Source organism: Varroa jacobsoni, unplaced genomic scaffold (assembly GCF_002532875.2).
Source record: "Varroa jacobsoni isolate VJ856 unplaced genomic scaffold, vjacob_1.0 contig01313, whole genome shotgun sequence".
Classification (NCBI taxonomy): Eukaryota; Metazoa; Arthropoda; class Arachnida; order Mesostigmata; family Varroidae; genus Varroa; species Varroa jacobsoni.
In genome coordinates this window covers 43,924-61,664 of record NW_019214619.1, presented here as the reverse complement: position 1 = coordinate 61,664, position 17,741 = coordinate 43,924, and the positions used below count along the sequence as shown (strand labels likewise).

At 44.1% G+C, this 17,741-nt stretch overlaps 1 protein-coding gene across 3 annotated transcripts in view; it reads left to right on the top strand.

Moving 5' to 3' along the window:
• Positions 1–17,741, top strand: part of LOC111271960 (A disintegrin and metalloproteinase with thrombospondin motifs 7) — a gene marked incomplete at its 3' end in the record, with an annotated part of 65,093 nt that overhangs the window by 7,178 nt on the left and 40,174 nt on the right. For 2 of the 3 annotated variants that reach the window (XM_086973112.1, XM_086973111.1), the window contains 1 exon segment: positions 13,866–14,076. In XM_086973112.1, coding sequence (XP_086829238.1) covers positions 13,866–14,076 — 211 coding nt within the window. 3 annotated transcript variants of the gene reach the window in all.

The window sequence follows — 17,741 nt, the reverse complement described above, 5'->3', positions numbered from 1 at the left end:
CAATCATTACGTCCTGTGCGTGGCTGCCCCTTCACTTACTTTCAGGACGTCCAGATTCGCCTGAAATCTTTTTGAAACTCTCGGTTCGGACACCCGTTTTCCTCCAACAACGGCGACAGTACGTTAGTACATAAAGTCTCGTTACGCGAAAAGAGATATTTATAAAGCGTCACAAAAAAGGCGTATCCCACCTAACTATCGGGTTCAATAAGGCTCAAGACTCTTTAACCCACTCAGCTAGTCGGTACCGTTACATGCATTTAATGCTTTGCGAAAAAAAACTTTACTTTAAAAGGTGCCTTAAGCGTGTCTTAAAAAGGCTCTTGTCTGCCCGGACAAACTCGAACACAGCAACCGATGGAAACGTTTTAGAGCACCACATATCCTTTTCGAATTTAATATGTCCTATATGATATATGAAATACGCACTCAAACATAAATCGTACTATAGAAATGTTGTCAACGACTAGTCTACATGCTACGAAGCGTCGGTAAGAGATTTGTTTTGCTTAACTAGATCGAATTGATATTCAAAAGTAAAAAAAAATATCGAGAAGAAAGTATATTGTAGCCGTCGTTCTGTAGAACCACAGCGTGTGTACACATGTAGGTCCCCTCGTACACTCAACAGTTGGCATCGTGTATCGTGTAGTCGTCGACGCAGAGCAGCCTTGTATAGCCTAGATGGCCAAATGCTTCGTCAGTCCGCTTTGTTCCGCTGCTCAGTTTATTATGGGTGGAAAAGAGTAGAGTGGCCTCATATACCCGAAAGCGTAGGCGTAGGCCAAACCCACGAGACTGCAAGTGAGCATCACTAACTTTACTAGTATGGCTATTCTATTGTATATACAAATCGTAGTCCGTTAGACGCGTGCGTGACAGTGGCCCAGCATTCGGATGAATTGCAATTTGCCAACAGGCAAACCAGCAACACGACGATGCCAACAGCAACGAGTAACAACAATGTTATAGTGATGTGTCGACGACCCTTCCGGACACTTCCGGAACAAGCAAAGTTCCGCAATTCCCTTTCTGTGGGGTTTCGTTCGTTGTCTGTTTAGCGTTGTCGTTGTTGTTATCGTCATTCTCATATCTTTTCTTGTCGTCCGTGGTACTGTCCTCGTCGCTCACCAACGAGGATCCGACGCAGACGAAGACAGAGGCACTGTCGTTGTTGCTGCAGCCTCTTGTCGACTGGAGTTAGTCGACTCACTCGGGAACCCACCGAGCACCGACAAACAGCGTTTGCGACACTAGACGAACCTCATTTTCTATCCATGGCAACGTTTCCTCCTAGATAATTCCCATGGTGAGGGGATGACACCCTGACGCTACAACAGACCATTTGGACAGAAATTGCCGTTGTCGTCAAAGATACTATTACCGGATGCGCCGCTCTGTACTTGACAGAAGCAGCAAGAGTAAAACAAGCAATGTTTCTTTGCGCGATGTTTGCTGTCCCTTCTCAGTGTGGTACCAGCAATGCTGAAGGCTGAGCCGACGCTGTTTTTGACCCACCCGAACCGAGTGGCCAGCCAAACCTTTGCCCCGAACGGCAGACGCATGCTGCGGCAGCATTGGACCTTTTGTTGTTGTTGTTGTTGTCCTTGTCATTGTTGGATTTACAAACTACCCGAGGATAGTAGCGAATGAGAGATTTAATGGGATGACAGCCTGGTTGTATTTTTCTGCCTCCGTCTGCTGCGCATGCCAGCCTTACGCTAGCTGTCTGCCCATTCCATATGTTTTTCGCTGGACCCCTTTCCATGTTGTTTTGACCAAATTGTTCACCTACTCGGCTGCCTCTTGCTTTTCATTATCTGCTGTTTTGCCGACGACGAGTTTTCGTCGGCAGCCGGAGGGTGTCACGGTCAGTGTTTCGATCTTGTTTAGAGCTAAAAAGCAGGAAGCGTCTGAAAAAACTGCGGCCAACAACAAGAGGCCGCTTGCGGCCATCGGGCCACGAGAGAATAACAAGGCCTACATTAAGGGCAATATAGGATTTTGTCGCGTTTTCTCTCATGAAGCTATGTGCCTTATTGTTACCACCTGTCAAAGTTAGCTACTCTACTCGTGTCAAGCAGATCTAAATGCGGTATTTATTAAAGACAGATGGCTTCGTCCTTTTGTGGTGATAGGCCTGCAGACGTATAGCATAGTATATTCACAGTGCAACGTGTGGTTCGTTGGGGAGGGCGTTATAAAGGGGGCTTGTTTAGTTTTAAAGAGGGTGGACATTGAAATGGAAAAAAGGCTTTATATACAACTTTGTCGAACCTTTGTCTGTCTAAGAGCGCTTTACTTCTTATTATTAGAAAAGCTTCGCGTGTACTGTACAATTATCGTTAAGAAAAGAACTTGCTTTCTCTCATCTTGGCTACGATTATTCAAGCTTATTCACTTCAGCGTTGACCTACTGTTGGGTGTGTAGAAATCAAGAAGGCACTGTGTTACGGTGGCCGGACAGGTGTCCGTCTGTAAGACAAGCTGTCTAAGTAGAACAATAAGCATTAACTTAAGTTTGTATTTTCATTTTCTATATGGATGCGGCATACAAATTAGATATGCTGCTATTGAATTCAAGCACTTTTATCTGAGAACCAAACTGTCATTTTATTGGCGGTCTTAGGCAATAAATAATAGACTACAAATACATACACTGCATAGATCCAATGTTCGATTCTTTCATTCCTCAACCTCTAAACGCAGACGCTGTATACTTGAGATGACAGAGGAAAGGAGCGCATTAGATGACAGAAAAACCGAATCGTCTTTTCCAAAGACATATTCCGCAGTCTGGCTTTATGCTCATACGTTATACTCAGCATTGGTCTCGCGAGAGAGAGAGAGCATCCGCCTTTCTCTTTATCACGCTTTCGCTCCTTGCCGAGGACCTTCATTACGTCTCAGGATGACCCCGTTGCATTGTCCTGCGATGTCCAACCATCTCTCGATGCTCGCTGAGACGTTCCCATAGGACCGACAAGAGTTGTAGTCGGTATGCGAGAGGACAAGGGAATCGGATGCGAAGGGCAAAGCAGGCCAAGCCAAGCGGAGGCATGCCACATCTCAGCAAGCTCACTAGCCTGCCAGACAGCCATCCAACGAGTTCCGTAAGGCAGAGCCCTTTCGTACTCCCCCAATTTGTGGTACCACTATCTCAATCACTCCTCTTTCCAGAGCAACTAGACAATCGGCTACCAGACTCGAATGCATTGACCGAAGAAGCGCGTTTATAGCGGTATTGTCGTCGCTCGCCGCTGGTCCTTAAACGCTGTCTTGGCTTCGACGATGCAGGTGCATCGTGTTTCAAGGGACCCTGCTGATGTGGAAGATATTGAGAAGAACTGGCTGAATGATAGAGGCCATTTTAGCTAAAAACTGAAAAAGCCAATCGTAGGAGCCGGTTGGCAGCGATACATTGTCCTAGACGAAAGGGAAGCTCCTCTGCCATGGCCGCTTTATTTAAAGACTGTGGATAGAATATAGAACTAAGAAATGAAAAGAGAACAAAAGGTCGATAACTGTTTCCTTTTTTCTCTCATCGCGCTCCTTCCACCTCATCCTACGCCGCTGTTGCAGCCCGTCGCCGCGGCCATTGACATGCCGCCAGTTCGTACTGCCTCTCCTAAGCTGTCACCCATTCGACGTCAGTCGATGGCCGGTGGAGCTTTTAGACTCCGAAGCCAAATCCTTTTTGCACTAATATCGTCTATTGTAGGCGGAACGGCGCTGGTGGATATATTGATAACAACAGCGGAGGAGACCTTCTACTACCAAGAGCGCCGTTGACAGGCTAACTCCCCAAAGGATCCATAAGCCCATTCAATCAGTCTGACACAAGGACCCACAGACAAGCCGGCAACCAGACTATTCGACGATGCAGGCCAGCCTGGTAGCCAGAAAAGATACACAACACGTTCCACTTACACGTATACACTCTCAAAAAGCCTTGCTCGCATGAGCTGACTAACATAAAGCGAGAGAGAGGAACATGCGTACTTACGCGATTTACGGTGAGTAGCAGACCACAATAAGCTAGGCGATAGATTCCCAAACAGATTAGTACACCAAGCACACCCAGTCCTACTGTGTCTTTTGAAACCCAGCCTCTTAAATATATCCTAGCAATGTCATATAGGCTAACTTCCGTTGTTGTTTCGTAGCAGCTTTATAACTGAGTTTTTGGGTCGCTCCTATTGGCGGATCCTATTGGCTGGTTTAACTTTGTGGCTTTATGTTCTCTGTGCTGGCCAATGACTACGGGCATCCAGCATATCATCACATCGCATACAATAATACGGCAAATTTCGAGGGTTTAAACACTGTAGCCGTTACGTCGCTTCAGTATTCGACTTAATTTTCGTTTTCTTCTAAAAACTTTTTCTTTTTATTCATAGCTTCGGAAGAAGCACGACGGACCCAATAAGAACGGCCCTGGAGAACAACAGGCATGGAAAGATTCCTTTCCATATAAGTTAGCTCAGTTTTTCTTCCTCAGCGTAAGAGTAAGCTAGGTTTGGACCAAGAGTCAGGCGGCATTGGCCAGATAAAGAAAACGCTCAGAACATTCAATTAGGTAAACTGATAAGTACCAGCAGTGAGCAGGTGTATTCTTCTACTATTGAATTTTTGCGTAACGGGCTGACTTTCAGGCTCTCAAATTGATTACTGCAACGATGACAATCTATGCAGTAGGGGCAGTGCTTCATTGGACAGCGGCTTGTTCGTGAACACACGGCACTTTGGTCGCATGAAATATGTTGTTTGCTTTTCACTTATTCTGCTACTACCTTAATACTTTAGTTTAGATGAATAAGTGGATCTGCGCCTATGGCATATTAGAGAAAGGACTAAACCCTTGTTTTTTTTTTATCTCGATTGAAAAACTTATTCTGTTTTCGCTTCTTGTATGTATGTATCTTCAAATGTTGCCTATCATGCGCAATGCTTGCGTGTCGTTTCCGATGTCAGGTTGCGGCAAGTCGCAGATTTCGTCTAATCATCTGAGATCACCCGGGAAATGTAGCATCTTGAAGAGGTACGCGTAGCCAAGGCGGAAGCTCAACGCTGTTTTGAATCTTCCCGTCATTTTGTAAAAGGCGTGTATGTTTTAAACCCTGCAAATTACTATCGTACTCCTTAACACCCTCTATACCCTAGCATGAGCTTCTTTAAAACAACTTAAAACCAGTCGCGAGGACGATGCGCTCCTAATACAAATAGGTCTCTAAACACATCTATCTGGACAGCAGAGACCGATAAGAACACGAGTATGGAAAACGTAGGAAATGTATATAGCATTTAGATAAATACAAGTTGCATTTCTATATACTGAATACGGTGGACACGTTTTGCGATCTATTTGGACTTCTCTGTATGATTGGACATCTCTGATGAAATGTAACTGAAAAGCATCGTTTTTCTTAGATAAACCTTCTGGATGGAACCCATTACCTATGTATTCCTATTAATAACTATCCATATACGTTTGCAACCAAATCTATAATGAACACGTTAACTTCATGTAACTGCATCTCTGCGACTTGCCGGTAGAGACAAGCTTTAAGAAGTAAATCACATCTTTTAACTAGGGCTTAATACCTTTCAATCCATAAGCTAGCGTAAGGGGCGTTGTCTTCATAGTTGTATATATTAATGTATCCATAGTATTCTTTGGGATGAATACATACATGAAAATAGCGCTCATAACGAGATGTTTAATTTTTGTTAAAGTCTATTAACTGAACAATTATTTTCGGTAGAAAGTGAAACTTAGTGCTCCCTTTATACACAGAGAAAGGTCTCTACGAATGCCAGTTGTGGAGTTTACAAAATCTGTCTACACATATCTGTTCATAATGGCACCTATGCTATTTTCGTCGTATGTCGTTGCGCGCGTATCTCTTCGCGAGCCATTTTCTTCGCAGCGAAACAGCGGTATTTTCTCTTGCTGCGTTTCAGTCTTCAACGGCAAACCTAATAAAGTTTCCGGGTTCTTTTTTTTATTAATATTCTACTACTGTAGATGGTTGATGGCATAGCTTAGAACCGAGAAAGGCGATGGTTCAAAACCATTTGGTTTCCCTTGTTATCCTCACATCCCAGTTGCTTGAACTACACCCTGTTCGAAGTAACCTTTTGGATGTATCCTCCTCCTTCTAACAATCTTCCCAGGCTGGAGCCAGTAGTTAAAAGAAGCCAGGTGAGCCAGACGCAAAACGAAGCACCAGGATAGAGATCGAAACTCGGGCCGAAGCCGGAAATGTTTGTTTTAGCATTAAGCTAGTGGATGCGTCGGCAATCGGGACGCAAGGTTCTTCTAGCGAGGCCAAACCCCTGGACTTAAGACGTAGCTGGAAAAAGCTCTAATGGATAAATAAGTTGAAGGAAATGTAGGAAGACCAATGTCGAGCGGAAGCCCAAGCTAGTTCTACAGAAAAGGCTAGCAAACAGATAGAACGAGTGAATAGCAAAGCGTTTGATCGTCTGCCTGTAGAGGTTTCTTGGTACAGGAGTAAATTGCAGATGGTGCTGGTACTTAAAGTGTTTCAGCGTGCGTGTCCTCGCTCGTTAGCTTTACTTTTGCGAGCTGTACGGGCGTGGCGATTGCTGACAGCGAGATGTTGGTTGATAGGACCAATGGCGGACGGCAGCAAAGAGTATTTTAAGGTGGTCACTTGATTATATTACTGGCTACCGTCATATTGTCTAAAATGGTCAAAAACCAGACGACAGCACTGTTATTGAACACATCCGCAACAAACCTGCTGATCCTGAAATCCCTTTTCTACTAATAGAAGCTTGATTCGTCGCAGCTAATACTTAACCCGCTACAAACAAATCCAGCACGTTTGAGAGATCAACTGCATATCTATACATATGGTAAGCAAGCATATGTGTGGGTTACGGACAGACATACGTGTTTCATTTTAGCAAAATCTCATTAACGAGAGAGTTTTTGTTAGCACAAACTATAGATCCTCTATTTGCTTCTATCTAAAATTGATACAGAAAGTATATTGTGATTATCCGCGTTGGTGTACAAATACGTCTGGCTGATAAAGCCACAATGCGCCTTTGAGCATCGGTACCGCTCAGAATTAGTAATCTCATGCGCATAACTCTAGTCGAAGAGATTCAAGTTACGGTTGGCTAAAGGGGCAGTGTCGATGAGACTTTCTCATTAGTTCTTATTAATTATAGCGAAGATCTTCGTTAAAGCAAAACCAACGGCACCTAACTTTTCGATACTAATACTAAACGGCAAGAGATAATTAGTGTTCGTTAGGTGTGTTCTGAATAAAAGGCACTTGGTACTTGCGGCTACACTGACCAGACAACAAGACGACCTAATAATATCCAGAATGGAAACCCGGGCCGACACTTAATACTAACCCATCCTGCTATTATGCCATTACTAATGCCACAGACTGAATTTTTTGAACGGTTGTCAGACAGCGGACGTACCGTTGGCAAGGTGAAAAGTAGTAAGACGAATCGAGGTCGTAATATAATTGACACATAACGTAGTAGTTTCTGATCGTTGTAGAATCGTCGTCCGACTGGGGATGGCAGGTTTTTGTTAAGGGCCCTACAATATATAACAAATTTACCGCTTTAGTATCTCGACGGGCCATGTTGAATACGACCCGATATCATATCCTTTGGCGACTGATTTTAAAGCGATGCCCATGTGACACCCAAAGAAAATAATGAAATTCACCTCAAACTCCCCTTCATCCTACCTACCAATTAGTTCTAATTTGATGTTCGAACCCTTCACGTCATGATCTATTCAGAACAAATCGATTGATACATTTGTTCGCTGATCGAGGCCAAAACTAGTCACCAGGCTTGCCGTGCATAGGTACAACATTGCAAGCAGTTCACTTATATATACATGATTTACAACAGATTGTGCCGTATCACAGCAGATCAACTTCGACAACGATAACAGCAGCTTTTAGCTAAGTGGGCGGAATATATTTAGCGTTTAAATTGAAGGCATGTTTCCCGTTGATATCTAAAACGAACTTTACGTTTTCCTCTGCGGATTTCTATCGGAATACGTGTTTATGAGCCTGATGTGTATGGCGTGATCGGATTAACCTTTGTATAATATCTCAGTCATTGCAAATCACAAATCAAAGCACTATGGCGTGATGCGGGTAAAAAGGCAGCGATATCACTCGTATGAGTAAAAAGAAATACTTGAGCATGTAGCGAATAGTATCTGGCAGCATAAGAGGCCTACCGAGCGGAAGGCAAAGCCTTTCTAGATGAACTGGTGTTTCGTGGCCTCTTTTTTCTAGCGTATCTAACCGAGGAAAAAAGCACTGACTCAGTGTTGCCTTGGTGATCTGGTCAATTCAGTTTTACTGGTTGTCGTCGAATAGTCACTTGCCATATGACGCAGACAGCAACGATGATGACGCAAACACGGGACCGGGGAGCATGTGGGTGTCAGCTAGCCAAGCAAGTAAGCACAAAGGGAAAGTTCCTAGCTCCCATTATATTATGCCGCTGAGGAAACCGGGGAAGCAGATAGCGGATTGTGAAAAAAAGTTCAGGGAAAGAAAGGCCACCGAAAACGACAAACCTAACGGAAGTGAACGGATGTGAATTTAATGCGTGTATGTGAATCAAGACAGGGATGCTAGTCGGCCGGCTAAGATGCAGGCAAAAATGATGAGAACAGACATGAAAAGAACATCACGACAGACACGGAAGACGCTACTAGCTGACCCTGAAAGGGCCAGCATATGAGCGAAGGAAAACGGGGCTAGGCGTTGCACTCTTCTCGTAGAGGCACTCTGGAAGGAAGGTACTCTCAGTGGTCCGTCTTCAAGTTAGAGTTTAATGAGCTACGCGTGTTGCGATGCGACAAAGGCAAGCCGAAGAGAAAGCTAAATTCGTACTTTTCTGCAGCCATCCTCCAGTTATGCAGCTAGCCAACAACCGTATAAAAGTTATAGCGCTGTATAAATAGGTTTTACGTTATCATGCAGCTTGTCCTCATCGTCTTTTTATGAAAACAGGTGCAGGCGGCCTTGTCGCTCCTGGACGTGGAACCGTGTCGAAACCCCTTGACAGCACGTAAAAGAAAGAAGCAAAGAAACTGAAAAGACATGAGGCGGATATGAAAAGATATGCAGCGGAGATGGCACGAGGGCCAAAAACGGAGAAAGAGCTCGCCCTATCCTACGCGATGGAGAACCACGGGAAATGGTTGGATAGCTACCACGCATGATTCGGCAGGCTCGCACTCGCGGTTTGAAAGAGAGACTCTAGGCGACAGAAAGGATACGATGATTTGAGAAATGAACGTTTTTCGACTTTTGTGGACGACCTAAAGGGGACGTACAATTCACAGAAGCGATTGGGAATCCAGAACAAAGAGGATGAAAGAGAGAGCTCAGAAGGAGAGCAAGAGAAAAAAGAGAAAGATTGATTAAAAAAAGATTCTTCCAGGTTGTCGACGAGGAGGTGGCATAGAAGATTGGCTGCTGGACAAGTCGCGCGGGACTACTTGTCGATGGAAGGCGGCTTTTGTACCTTTTTCCAATCCACCTCCTTTCCTAAGAGGAAGACCGTTCGTGGTGAATGAGTGGCAAAAGAGTGAGGCAGCCAGTTTCTCGCGCCTCACCCCTAGCGCGGGTGAGGCGCGAGTCTTACTCATACTAGGAACGCCTGAACAGCGCGAGGAAAAAGGACGCACAGAAATGTGTGTGTGATGTGATTCGAGACTGCCTTCCTGCCTGCTTACTCTTTCGTTTACCATAGCTCACTGAGGGTTCCCAACGCTCCGTTTCTGTCGCTGCCATAGTGGATAGGGGAAAGAAACGCGAAAGTTGTACGGAGTAACGTTCGAGACAAAATCAGACCGTCTGCTGCCACAGAAAGTCGGTACTGCCAATGCCACCTCGCCTGCTGGGCGCGACTTGGCAGGCTGCCGGCGGAAACGGGTTGCGACCGCAGCCGCGACAAGTGCGAAGTCTTCTACTCGAAGGTTTGTACGAGCAAAAAAAGAACGAGAGAAGATAGGAAAGCAGAGAGTGCTTACGGTGTAGGATATACAGACGCACCGACCTAGGATAGGCGCCAATTTGAGTCAGGACGAAACAAACTTTCAATGGGATTGCAAGGAGCAGACAATACCAGCGGCAGCGAAGGCAGCTGGGGTCGTGGAGGAAGATGGGTTTTCCGATACGCAGCTGTGCTTCTGCGGCAGCAGCCGAGCCGATGACGGTAGCGGCGACCAAAGCAATGGTAGTTACGGAGACAGCGACTGGGGAACCAGCACCGATGTCGCTGTGGAGTAACGATAAGGAGACGAACCAAAATGTCGAAAATATATACACGACGTAAAAGCGGGCGACCCAAGGGTTGCCATAGGACGATAACGAGGAGAAAAATAAAAAGAAGCTTACGTATCAACGTTTTTCTCGTCTCACTACTGCAGCCAATTGCAGATTCTGCCATTCGTTTGTAGACTATGACTATTGACTCCCGGTGCCCGATGCCTTCGAGCCGTTATGAGGCTACTGCATTGAAAAAGGTATTATTTGAGTTCTTGCTTGTAAGCGTTAGTAATGCAGTCCGATGAGCTGCATTGTATGGTGTGACGTAATTAGCAACGAGTGCAATGCATCTTTTCTTAGCTTGGATTGGGTGTGATACGCTACGAATGAGACTCCTCCTGTTGTGTATTATATGCACCTCGAATAGCCTACGCATACCATGGATTTTGAATCCGGTCGACGGATATGTCATGACGACCAATCGGAGGAATATATATATATAGTTTTGATTATACGAAAACTTTGAGTCGTTATAACAACTGATTGATACGCCAATACAAAACTATTGATCCGTTGCCATAAGAATTTCGCCGTATCTCACCGATTGTGTAATGTACTGCGAAGACAAAACTACAATAAATTAGAACAAAATATGGCACTGTCGAATTTCTTTATTGTGACTACCCGGTTCGCTACCCTAACAACAACCGTGGATCAGCCAAATCTGTGTAACGGTCTAGCCACTGTGCGCTAAGAGAACAATCCAGGCAGTAGCGCAATGATCTTCTGGCTGACCAGCCATTCAGCCAGACGTCGTCTCGAGAGCTTTACGTGCACCACATGCTCTCGTGAACAGAGACCATAAACCGTCAATAAAGCGACAAGACCGTTGAGTCACGTAACTCTTCATAAAGAATGGTTGTGGGTGGGCGGGCGGACGGTCAATTGGGCATTAGGGTGTTCACTAAGGTTGAAGGTCTCTTAAAGTGGATCGAGCAAAGAGCAGAAGAGCCGGGCGAACCGAGTTCGGCCTGATGGCGATATGCCTGAAACTGTTGTCCCATGAGTAGTACTGATGAGTAACAGCAAAGGTAGCTTGCTGCGTTCGGAACAGAACGATGGTTAAAACGAATCATGTCCCGGAATAAGCAAAGCGAGAAACGTCTAAAAGTTATGTGGATTGTCAGGCTCACACGATGAAAACGAGTTGAAAGCAGCAATTAAAGGCCACCTCGCTTATTGTAGCAGTATAAAGAGAAAAAATTACATCAACTTAAGTCTAGAAATAGATATATGCACCTCTAAGTCAAGATGTAAGGACAGTTAAGAGTTAGTATGAACATATATATTTTATGTGTATAGAGATATCAACGAGCAACAAGTGGCGCCATCTATTACAGTATAGCTGACAATGAGTTTACTAATGTGATTTGTGCTATTTGTTAGTGGCATTGAGTCCTCATCATAACTATCACCACCATTATGATTACGAACAGTCTATTACAATCAAAAAAACAATCCTCACCGTAATGATTAACGGCCGACTAATTTACGTGAAAATTAATACTTAAAAAAAAAAACACTCTATTTTAATCAACTTTCGTGCTGCGATAAATTATTATCGTAAGTAGCGAGGTACGTCGCTTGTCCTGAAACGTGCACACACAGCCGTCTACATTGGAACATATACATGCTCGCTCTGCATACGGATCAATCGTGTCCCAAACAACGTAGAACAAGCTGACGTTTTACTCGCTAGTCGCGTACCTGTGTAGTTCGATAGATATTTCTATAATATATATGACAATGACTCTTTTTTAACGTACTATATCATAAAAACATAGCTTTGTTTCTTATACGTGCCCAGTTAGGAGGCTTGCCCTAACCAGCAGTCCTTATAGGTTTTTATAGATGTATGCAATGGTAAAACTATTTTTCTATCGACATACGTCTAACAAAAGGTCTGTTATGGTAATAGTGACGCATAGTACTTTAGGTTTGGCAGACTCGAATCAGCGGCTTAAAGGGCTTAGCTGTCTGAATGATCGCTGTGTAGTTCTTTTACAACAGTTAGAAGTCAAGGTATACAAATTACACAGACGGCGAATAATATTATCTCATATAAAATTGCCAGTGATAGACGTGAAACCATGGTGCAGATCTGACGTCCAATTTCAAGTGACGTAAACATCACACGCGTAGATACAAAGCAGCTATCCGGATTTTGCTTATCACTCATATCAACGAAATCTTCTCCATGTGCCAGAAATGCTTTCTCTTACGATCGTGTTACTTTAATATGATCACCATTCGATTTGGTTCCATTTTCAGTTTAGGGCTTAAACCACTGGTCAATCCCAAACATTCATTCATTTATCTGCAAAGAACTTTTTAGCAGAAGTGAACCCTTTAGAATGTATGCTTAAATACTCGACCTACATTTTGGGCAATTGAATTTTGGGCTGTTAGCGAGGCAGACGTGTCAAAAACAGCAACGGCTTAAAAAGGCGAACAAATATAAGGCCGCGAAGAGGTACATGAGGTCTCAGATAGGCCACGTATTAAAGCTTAACTATCCGACATAATTAGCAGTTGATCTTTTGCTTCTTGCCTTAATTTTCGTATACAAGATGCAGGAATATAAAAAATGGCTTTTTGATACATTTTCGAGAAAAAAATCTCTGGTTTGCCTCCTTGGATTGTCCTCAGATTTTTCAGAAGGCAAATTCTACTGGCAATACCGTAGATATAATTTTGGTGAGGTATGTCCTGCATTGTGGACAATAGCTGATCTTCGCCCGAACTTCCTAAACGACTCGCTGTTTCTCTCCCTGATCAACTTAATGTTTTGTTTTAGAAAGAACTGGCTTTTTTTGCTAGCATAAACAGCGAATGAGTACATGCTCGGTACGACGAGGGGCCCCGCAAAGCTCGTTGAAATTCCCAAGCTCCACACGGTATATATATGAATATGAAGATGACCGGTTAAGGGTTAAAGCTTTATTTGACCATGTTGGACCTAGCGGCTATTTATTATATATTTTCTTGGCCGAAATACGATCGCTTCCAACGTGGAAAATCCCCGACAGAAAAAAATCCACACGAAAAAAGAATGACTTAAAGAGAGAAAGATTTGGCCCTTTGTCCGCTGTGAAGTCATCGGATTCAGCCAATGAACGGACACGAACGATCTTTGATCTTCAACGAATTTAATAAAAGTCAGACGTGAAGCAGCAGCCGTGGAAATTTAGACGATCCTAAACAGGACTGATCTTGCCTCTCAGACGCAAAAAATGAATGTGAAAGTGCATAGTTAGCGATAGATAGGTCTAGTCGAAAATACCTAAATGAGTTCTGGCACCTAGTAAAACCTTCAATTGCCGTCAGGCGTTTCCTGAATAAATACTTACTTGATCCAACACAGCGTAATATAACCAAAACCGATCACCATATATTGCATTCGTCATACCGGACTTCTCTAGTGTTGTTGAACTCCTAAAAAAAGTATGACATTATAACAATGTATTGTTGTTTCTCTGTTGTCGTCTGCTATACTTTCAGACGGGCTTGATTCAGATGGAGGATGCGGACTATCTCATTGAGCCACTAAAAGGATATAATACCACCAGCCCGAAAGGAAATTGGACAACAGATGAAGTGAGTGAACCACAACCCCATCTCATCTATCGGAGATCGGCAGCATTTAGCCAGTTTAATGGTAGGATCAGCCGGCCAATCGGCGGACCTTTGATCCACGACAGTTTTCACAAAGGTATGTTCCTAGCTGCATATTATTACGTAACACTGCCATATATTCTTTCGACATTCAATCTGTCCTAGTTAACGCTAGGACACTGTTGAGTATTTCTGTTTCAATTCACTTACACGATTTCGCTTAGTTAACATAGAATGTCAAGTTTTTGCTGAGGGTCAGAATGACGTTCAAGATAACGTATCTAATTTACTATTGTCTACTAAGTATGTTGAAGACGAAAGCAGTGACATTTGATTTTTGTGAGCCTATTTGTTTGTGTATATGTAGCCTTTTTTCGAATAGAGATTGATATCGATCGGTTTTATCTTAAAAAAAGGAGCAATTAATTTTCTGAAGCAGTGCTTAAACTTGAATTACAATATATTCGAATTACATAAGTACTATCGTTGGAAGCAGTCTAACTTGCGACCTACTATCGGACAATTCCGCTTCGGCACCGAATTATAACATACATATAGGTTCCCGTAACACTTACACGATGGTACTACTATCCCTCATCGTGGTATCGTACGTGCGTTTTTAGCGTAGCTGTAATTATCCTTAACACGAACAACCTTATTAGAAAATATACCTATCCCGATATGTTGCACAGGGTACAACATCATCTCTCTGATGTAAAACTTGTTTTTTTCCGAAAAGGATTAATGATCCTTGCCTTCTGCTTCCCTGAACCCGAGCCCAATGTCATTCTAACACTGGACACCGCAACCAATCGTATTACAATATGTAACTGGCTATGTTTAAGTTTCTCATTGTCAGATCATAGATTTCCATTCAGACACGTTCCTTATGGCCAAATATAGCTTCTATGTTAAACCTTACCACGTCTCTAATATCCAACGTTATTCGGTCACTCATTGCTCCGCATCTCCAACAGCAAACAAAGTCCGTTCCACTAGTGAACGACATCTAAGGAAAAAGAAACTTTGTCAGAAGCAAAAGGAAATGATGACGAAGCAATTAGCATGTATGTATTGGCGTTATTATTAATGAGCTAGCCGTTCATTGTCGCTGACAGTTTCCACCATTCCACAAAGAACGAACACAGTTCTGGTGGACCGGTGAACGCCGAAGCGCTATTTACAGTGCACCTGGTACAAAGTAGTCCATTACCCGTTTTATGCCTTATTCAGTCCGGTGGAATAGAGAAAAAGTTGTCGTTGTTGTCCCTGAAAGTTGTTCCCATCACGGGATACCCCGAGCGGGCGTTATGACCGGCCACTAGGGGTGTTCTGGTTCGCCATTTCATTGGCGACAAGCCAAGAAGTCCAACGCGGCAGGGAATATGGGAGATGATGCTTAATTGTGGTCAAGCTATTTTCACGTCTGTTCTTTCCGGCCCATTGGATGGCCTAGTGGACCGACGGTTCTGTTCTGTCGGACCTCGTTACCTGTCCTGCAAGCGTCAGCCCTAATGGCATGTTAGCAGCAGATGGCAAAGGGTCGCTCCTTTGCGGCTGTAAGCGGCTTATCCGCCTGAGCTCGCTGAACTGAGGGTTGCTGGTTCCCTACCATTCTCTGGCTACTGGGTGTAGCGCAAGAGGCAAGCGGTGACAGCACTAGTCCTAGCGTCAGCCTAGTCACTTTCGGACAGGTCAACCCCGACGCACAATACGAGAGATGGGATAAAGGAGGCCAAGAAGAAGGGAGCTAAGTGGTGGCTGGAAGGGCAAACTGAGACACGGCACCGCTTGTGTCACCACCAAGATGATGTTAATGATGTAGCCCCCATTGCAACCCAGCGTAACCCACCATCTCAATTGGCGATGACGACCGCCTACCCTGACTATCCACGTTGTGGTAGTTGTTTAGTGCAGGCAGAACACTCAGATACATATAATAGTATGTGTTGCGTGTCAACACATTGTGTTTAGCACAGTACGGGGCATATAGAGTAAACTACGTTAAGGTGACAGAAGCAGGGGACAGGTTCATTACAGGCTTACAGTGCCTATGTCAGTCGGCCTAACATTCACATAATAGTAACAAACATTTCACACTTGAGGAGGCAAGATTTGTTTTCTAAAAAGTCACACTGTGATTTCAGAACTACCGCAGTATTTCCCCGTATGTAGAAGTCTTACCTTCAAAGCTAAGAGACACTAACGCTTATCACCTTATTAGCATGCATCGAAGCAAAGTGCCTCAAATCGCGTGATTATCGTTCGTCATTATCATATTCCGGTCTTTATATTACATAGTATGCGCTAAGCACAGTTTTTTTTTTTATCGAGCGATTCAGATTATCAGCTAAGGGGTCAGCCAATGTCCTTGTCGAACTTTTGTAGGTTTAGCAAATATGTTGTTGATAAAAACTGAAGATTAAGAAATAGACGACTGTTATATCCGAAAACCTTGTCACTATATAAGTCAAATGCTGGCAAAAGCAGACTCCGAGAGAAGCCTGGAGCCCGTTTGCTAGTGAGTTGGATAGAGACTAGCAAACAGCGTAGTGTAGCAAGGGATGTTTGCTTTTGTGATTGTTGGACTTCGAAACTCTACGGGTTGATTAAGAAGGCGAATGAGTGAAAAGGGAGAACAAGACGAACGTAACGTCGAGGCTCGGTTCTGCTGCAAAGCCTCAAAGCAAAGACGAAGTCAGGTCGTCAGATCAGCAGACCAAGTCAACTTAGGCTAGCTAGCCAGTCGGCCAAGGGATGCTCGCTTAACGGGGACGTACGAATCCCATTGAGAGTTGGTTTCCGAACGAAGGAATGGGGACGGTAATGCAGATAGCAAAGACCCCACACGGCCAGAGAACGAGCGAAAAAGAACGGGCGGACAGACAGTGCCCCGATGCCGGAAGGAAGTGAGACGTCTTCATCACGTGACTAGAACTGATGTCTGCATAGAGTCGAATTCGGCGGGAGGCAAAGGAAGGTCCCCAAGAGCAGCCTTATACGCAAAGACGTGGTCACGCAGGGGCATTCAACGTAAGCCCACTCTCTGTCTGCACAAGCAGCCACGAAGGGTACAGTGCGGGCAGTATGAGCAGCAGTCTTAAAGGATACTTTCGTACTACAGCTATAGAAGTGACGAAAGTAGTAATTTGTGTACTAAGAAACAAGAACTTATTTTATAAATCATGCTGATTTTGGAAGGTAGTACTCACTCGTATAATGCAACCGCACTTGTACGTCCTTATAGATATCGAACACGACTTTGTTTTAGCCTTGTCTTATCTTATCGTGCTGCTGGAACTTGAAGCTTGGGTTTTGCTATCGTATAAGTAGTCAACTATCTTAGCCGCCGTATTTTACTTGCACTCTAGACCCGTAGCGTTTAAGTGATTAAGGTTCTTTTTTTGAACCTTCGTGCAGTAAAGGCGGTGAAATTCCCGTGGATCTGCCGGCAATTCTCAGGACAGCCAGCGCGTTGGTGGACCATCGTAACTCAGCCAGGATGGTTAAAAAAGCTTGTTTTCTTCTTTGTCTGCTATCATTTTTCTATGTCTTTATCTTCCTTTCCGTTCATTTTCCCGCAAGTGGGGCCTGTCTTTGTGCTCTGCTCTCGGCTTTATTGCATCCAAAGAGAAGTGAGTCTTCCCTTTAACCAAGCCAGAATGGTTGCTCAAAGCCGAGTACCGTTTCCATATTCCTTTTTTTCTGCCTCGTCATCGTCTAGTCAATCGTCGAGCCTTCGTCGTGGCTTTGGTATCTTCT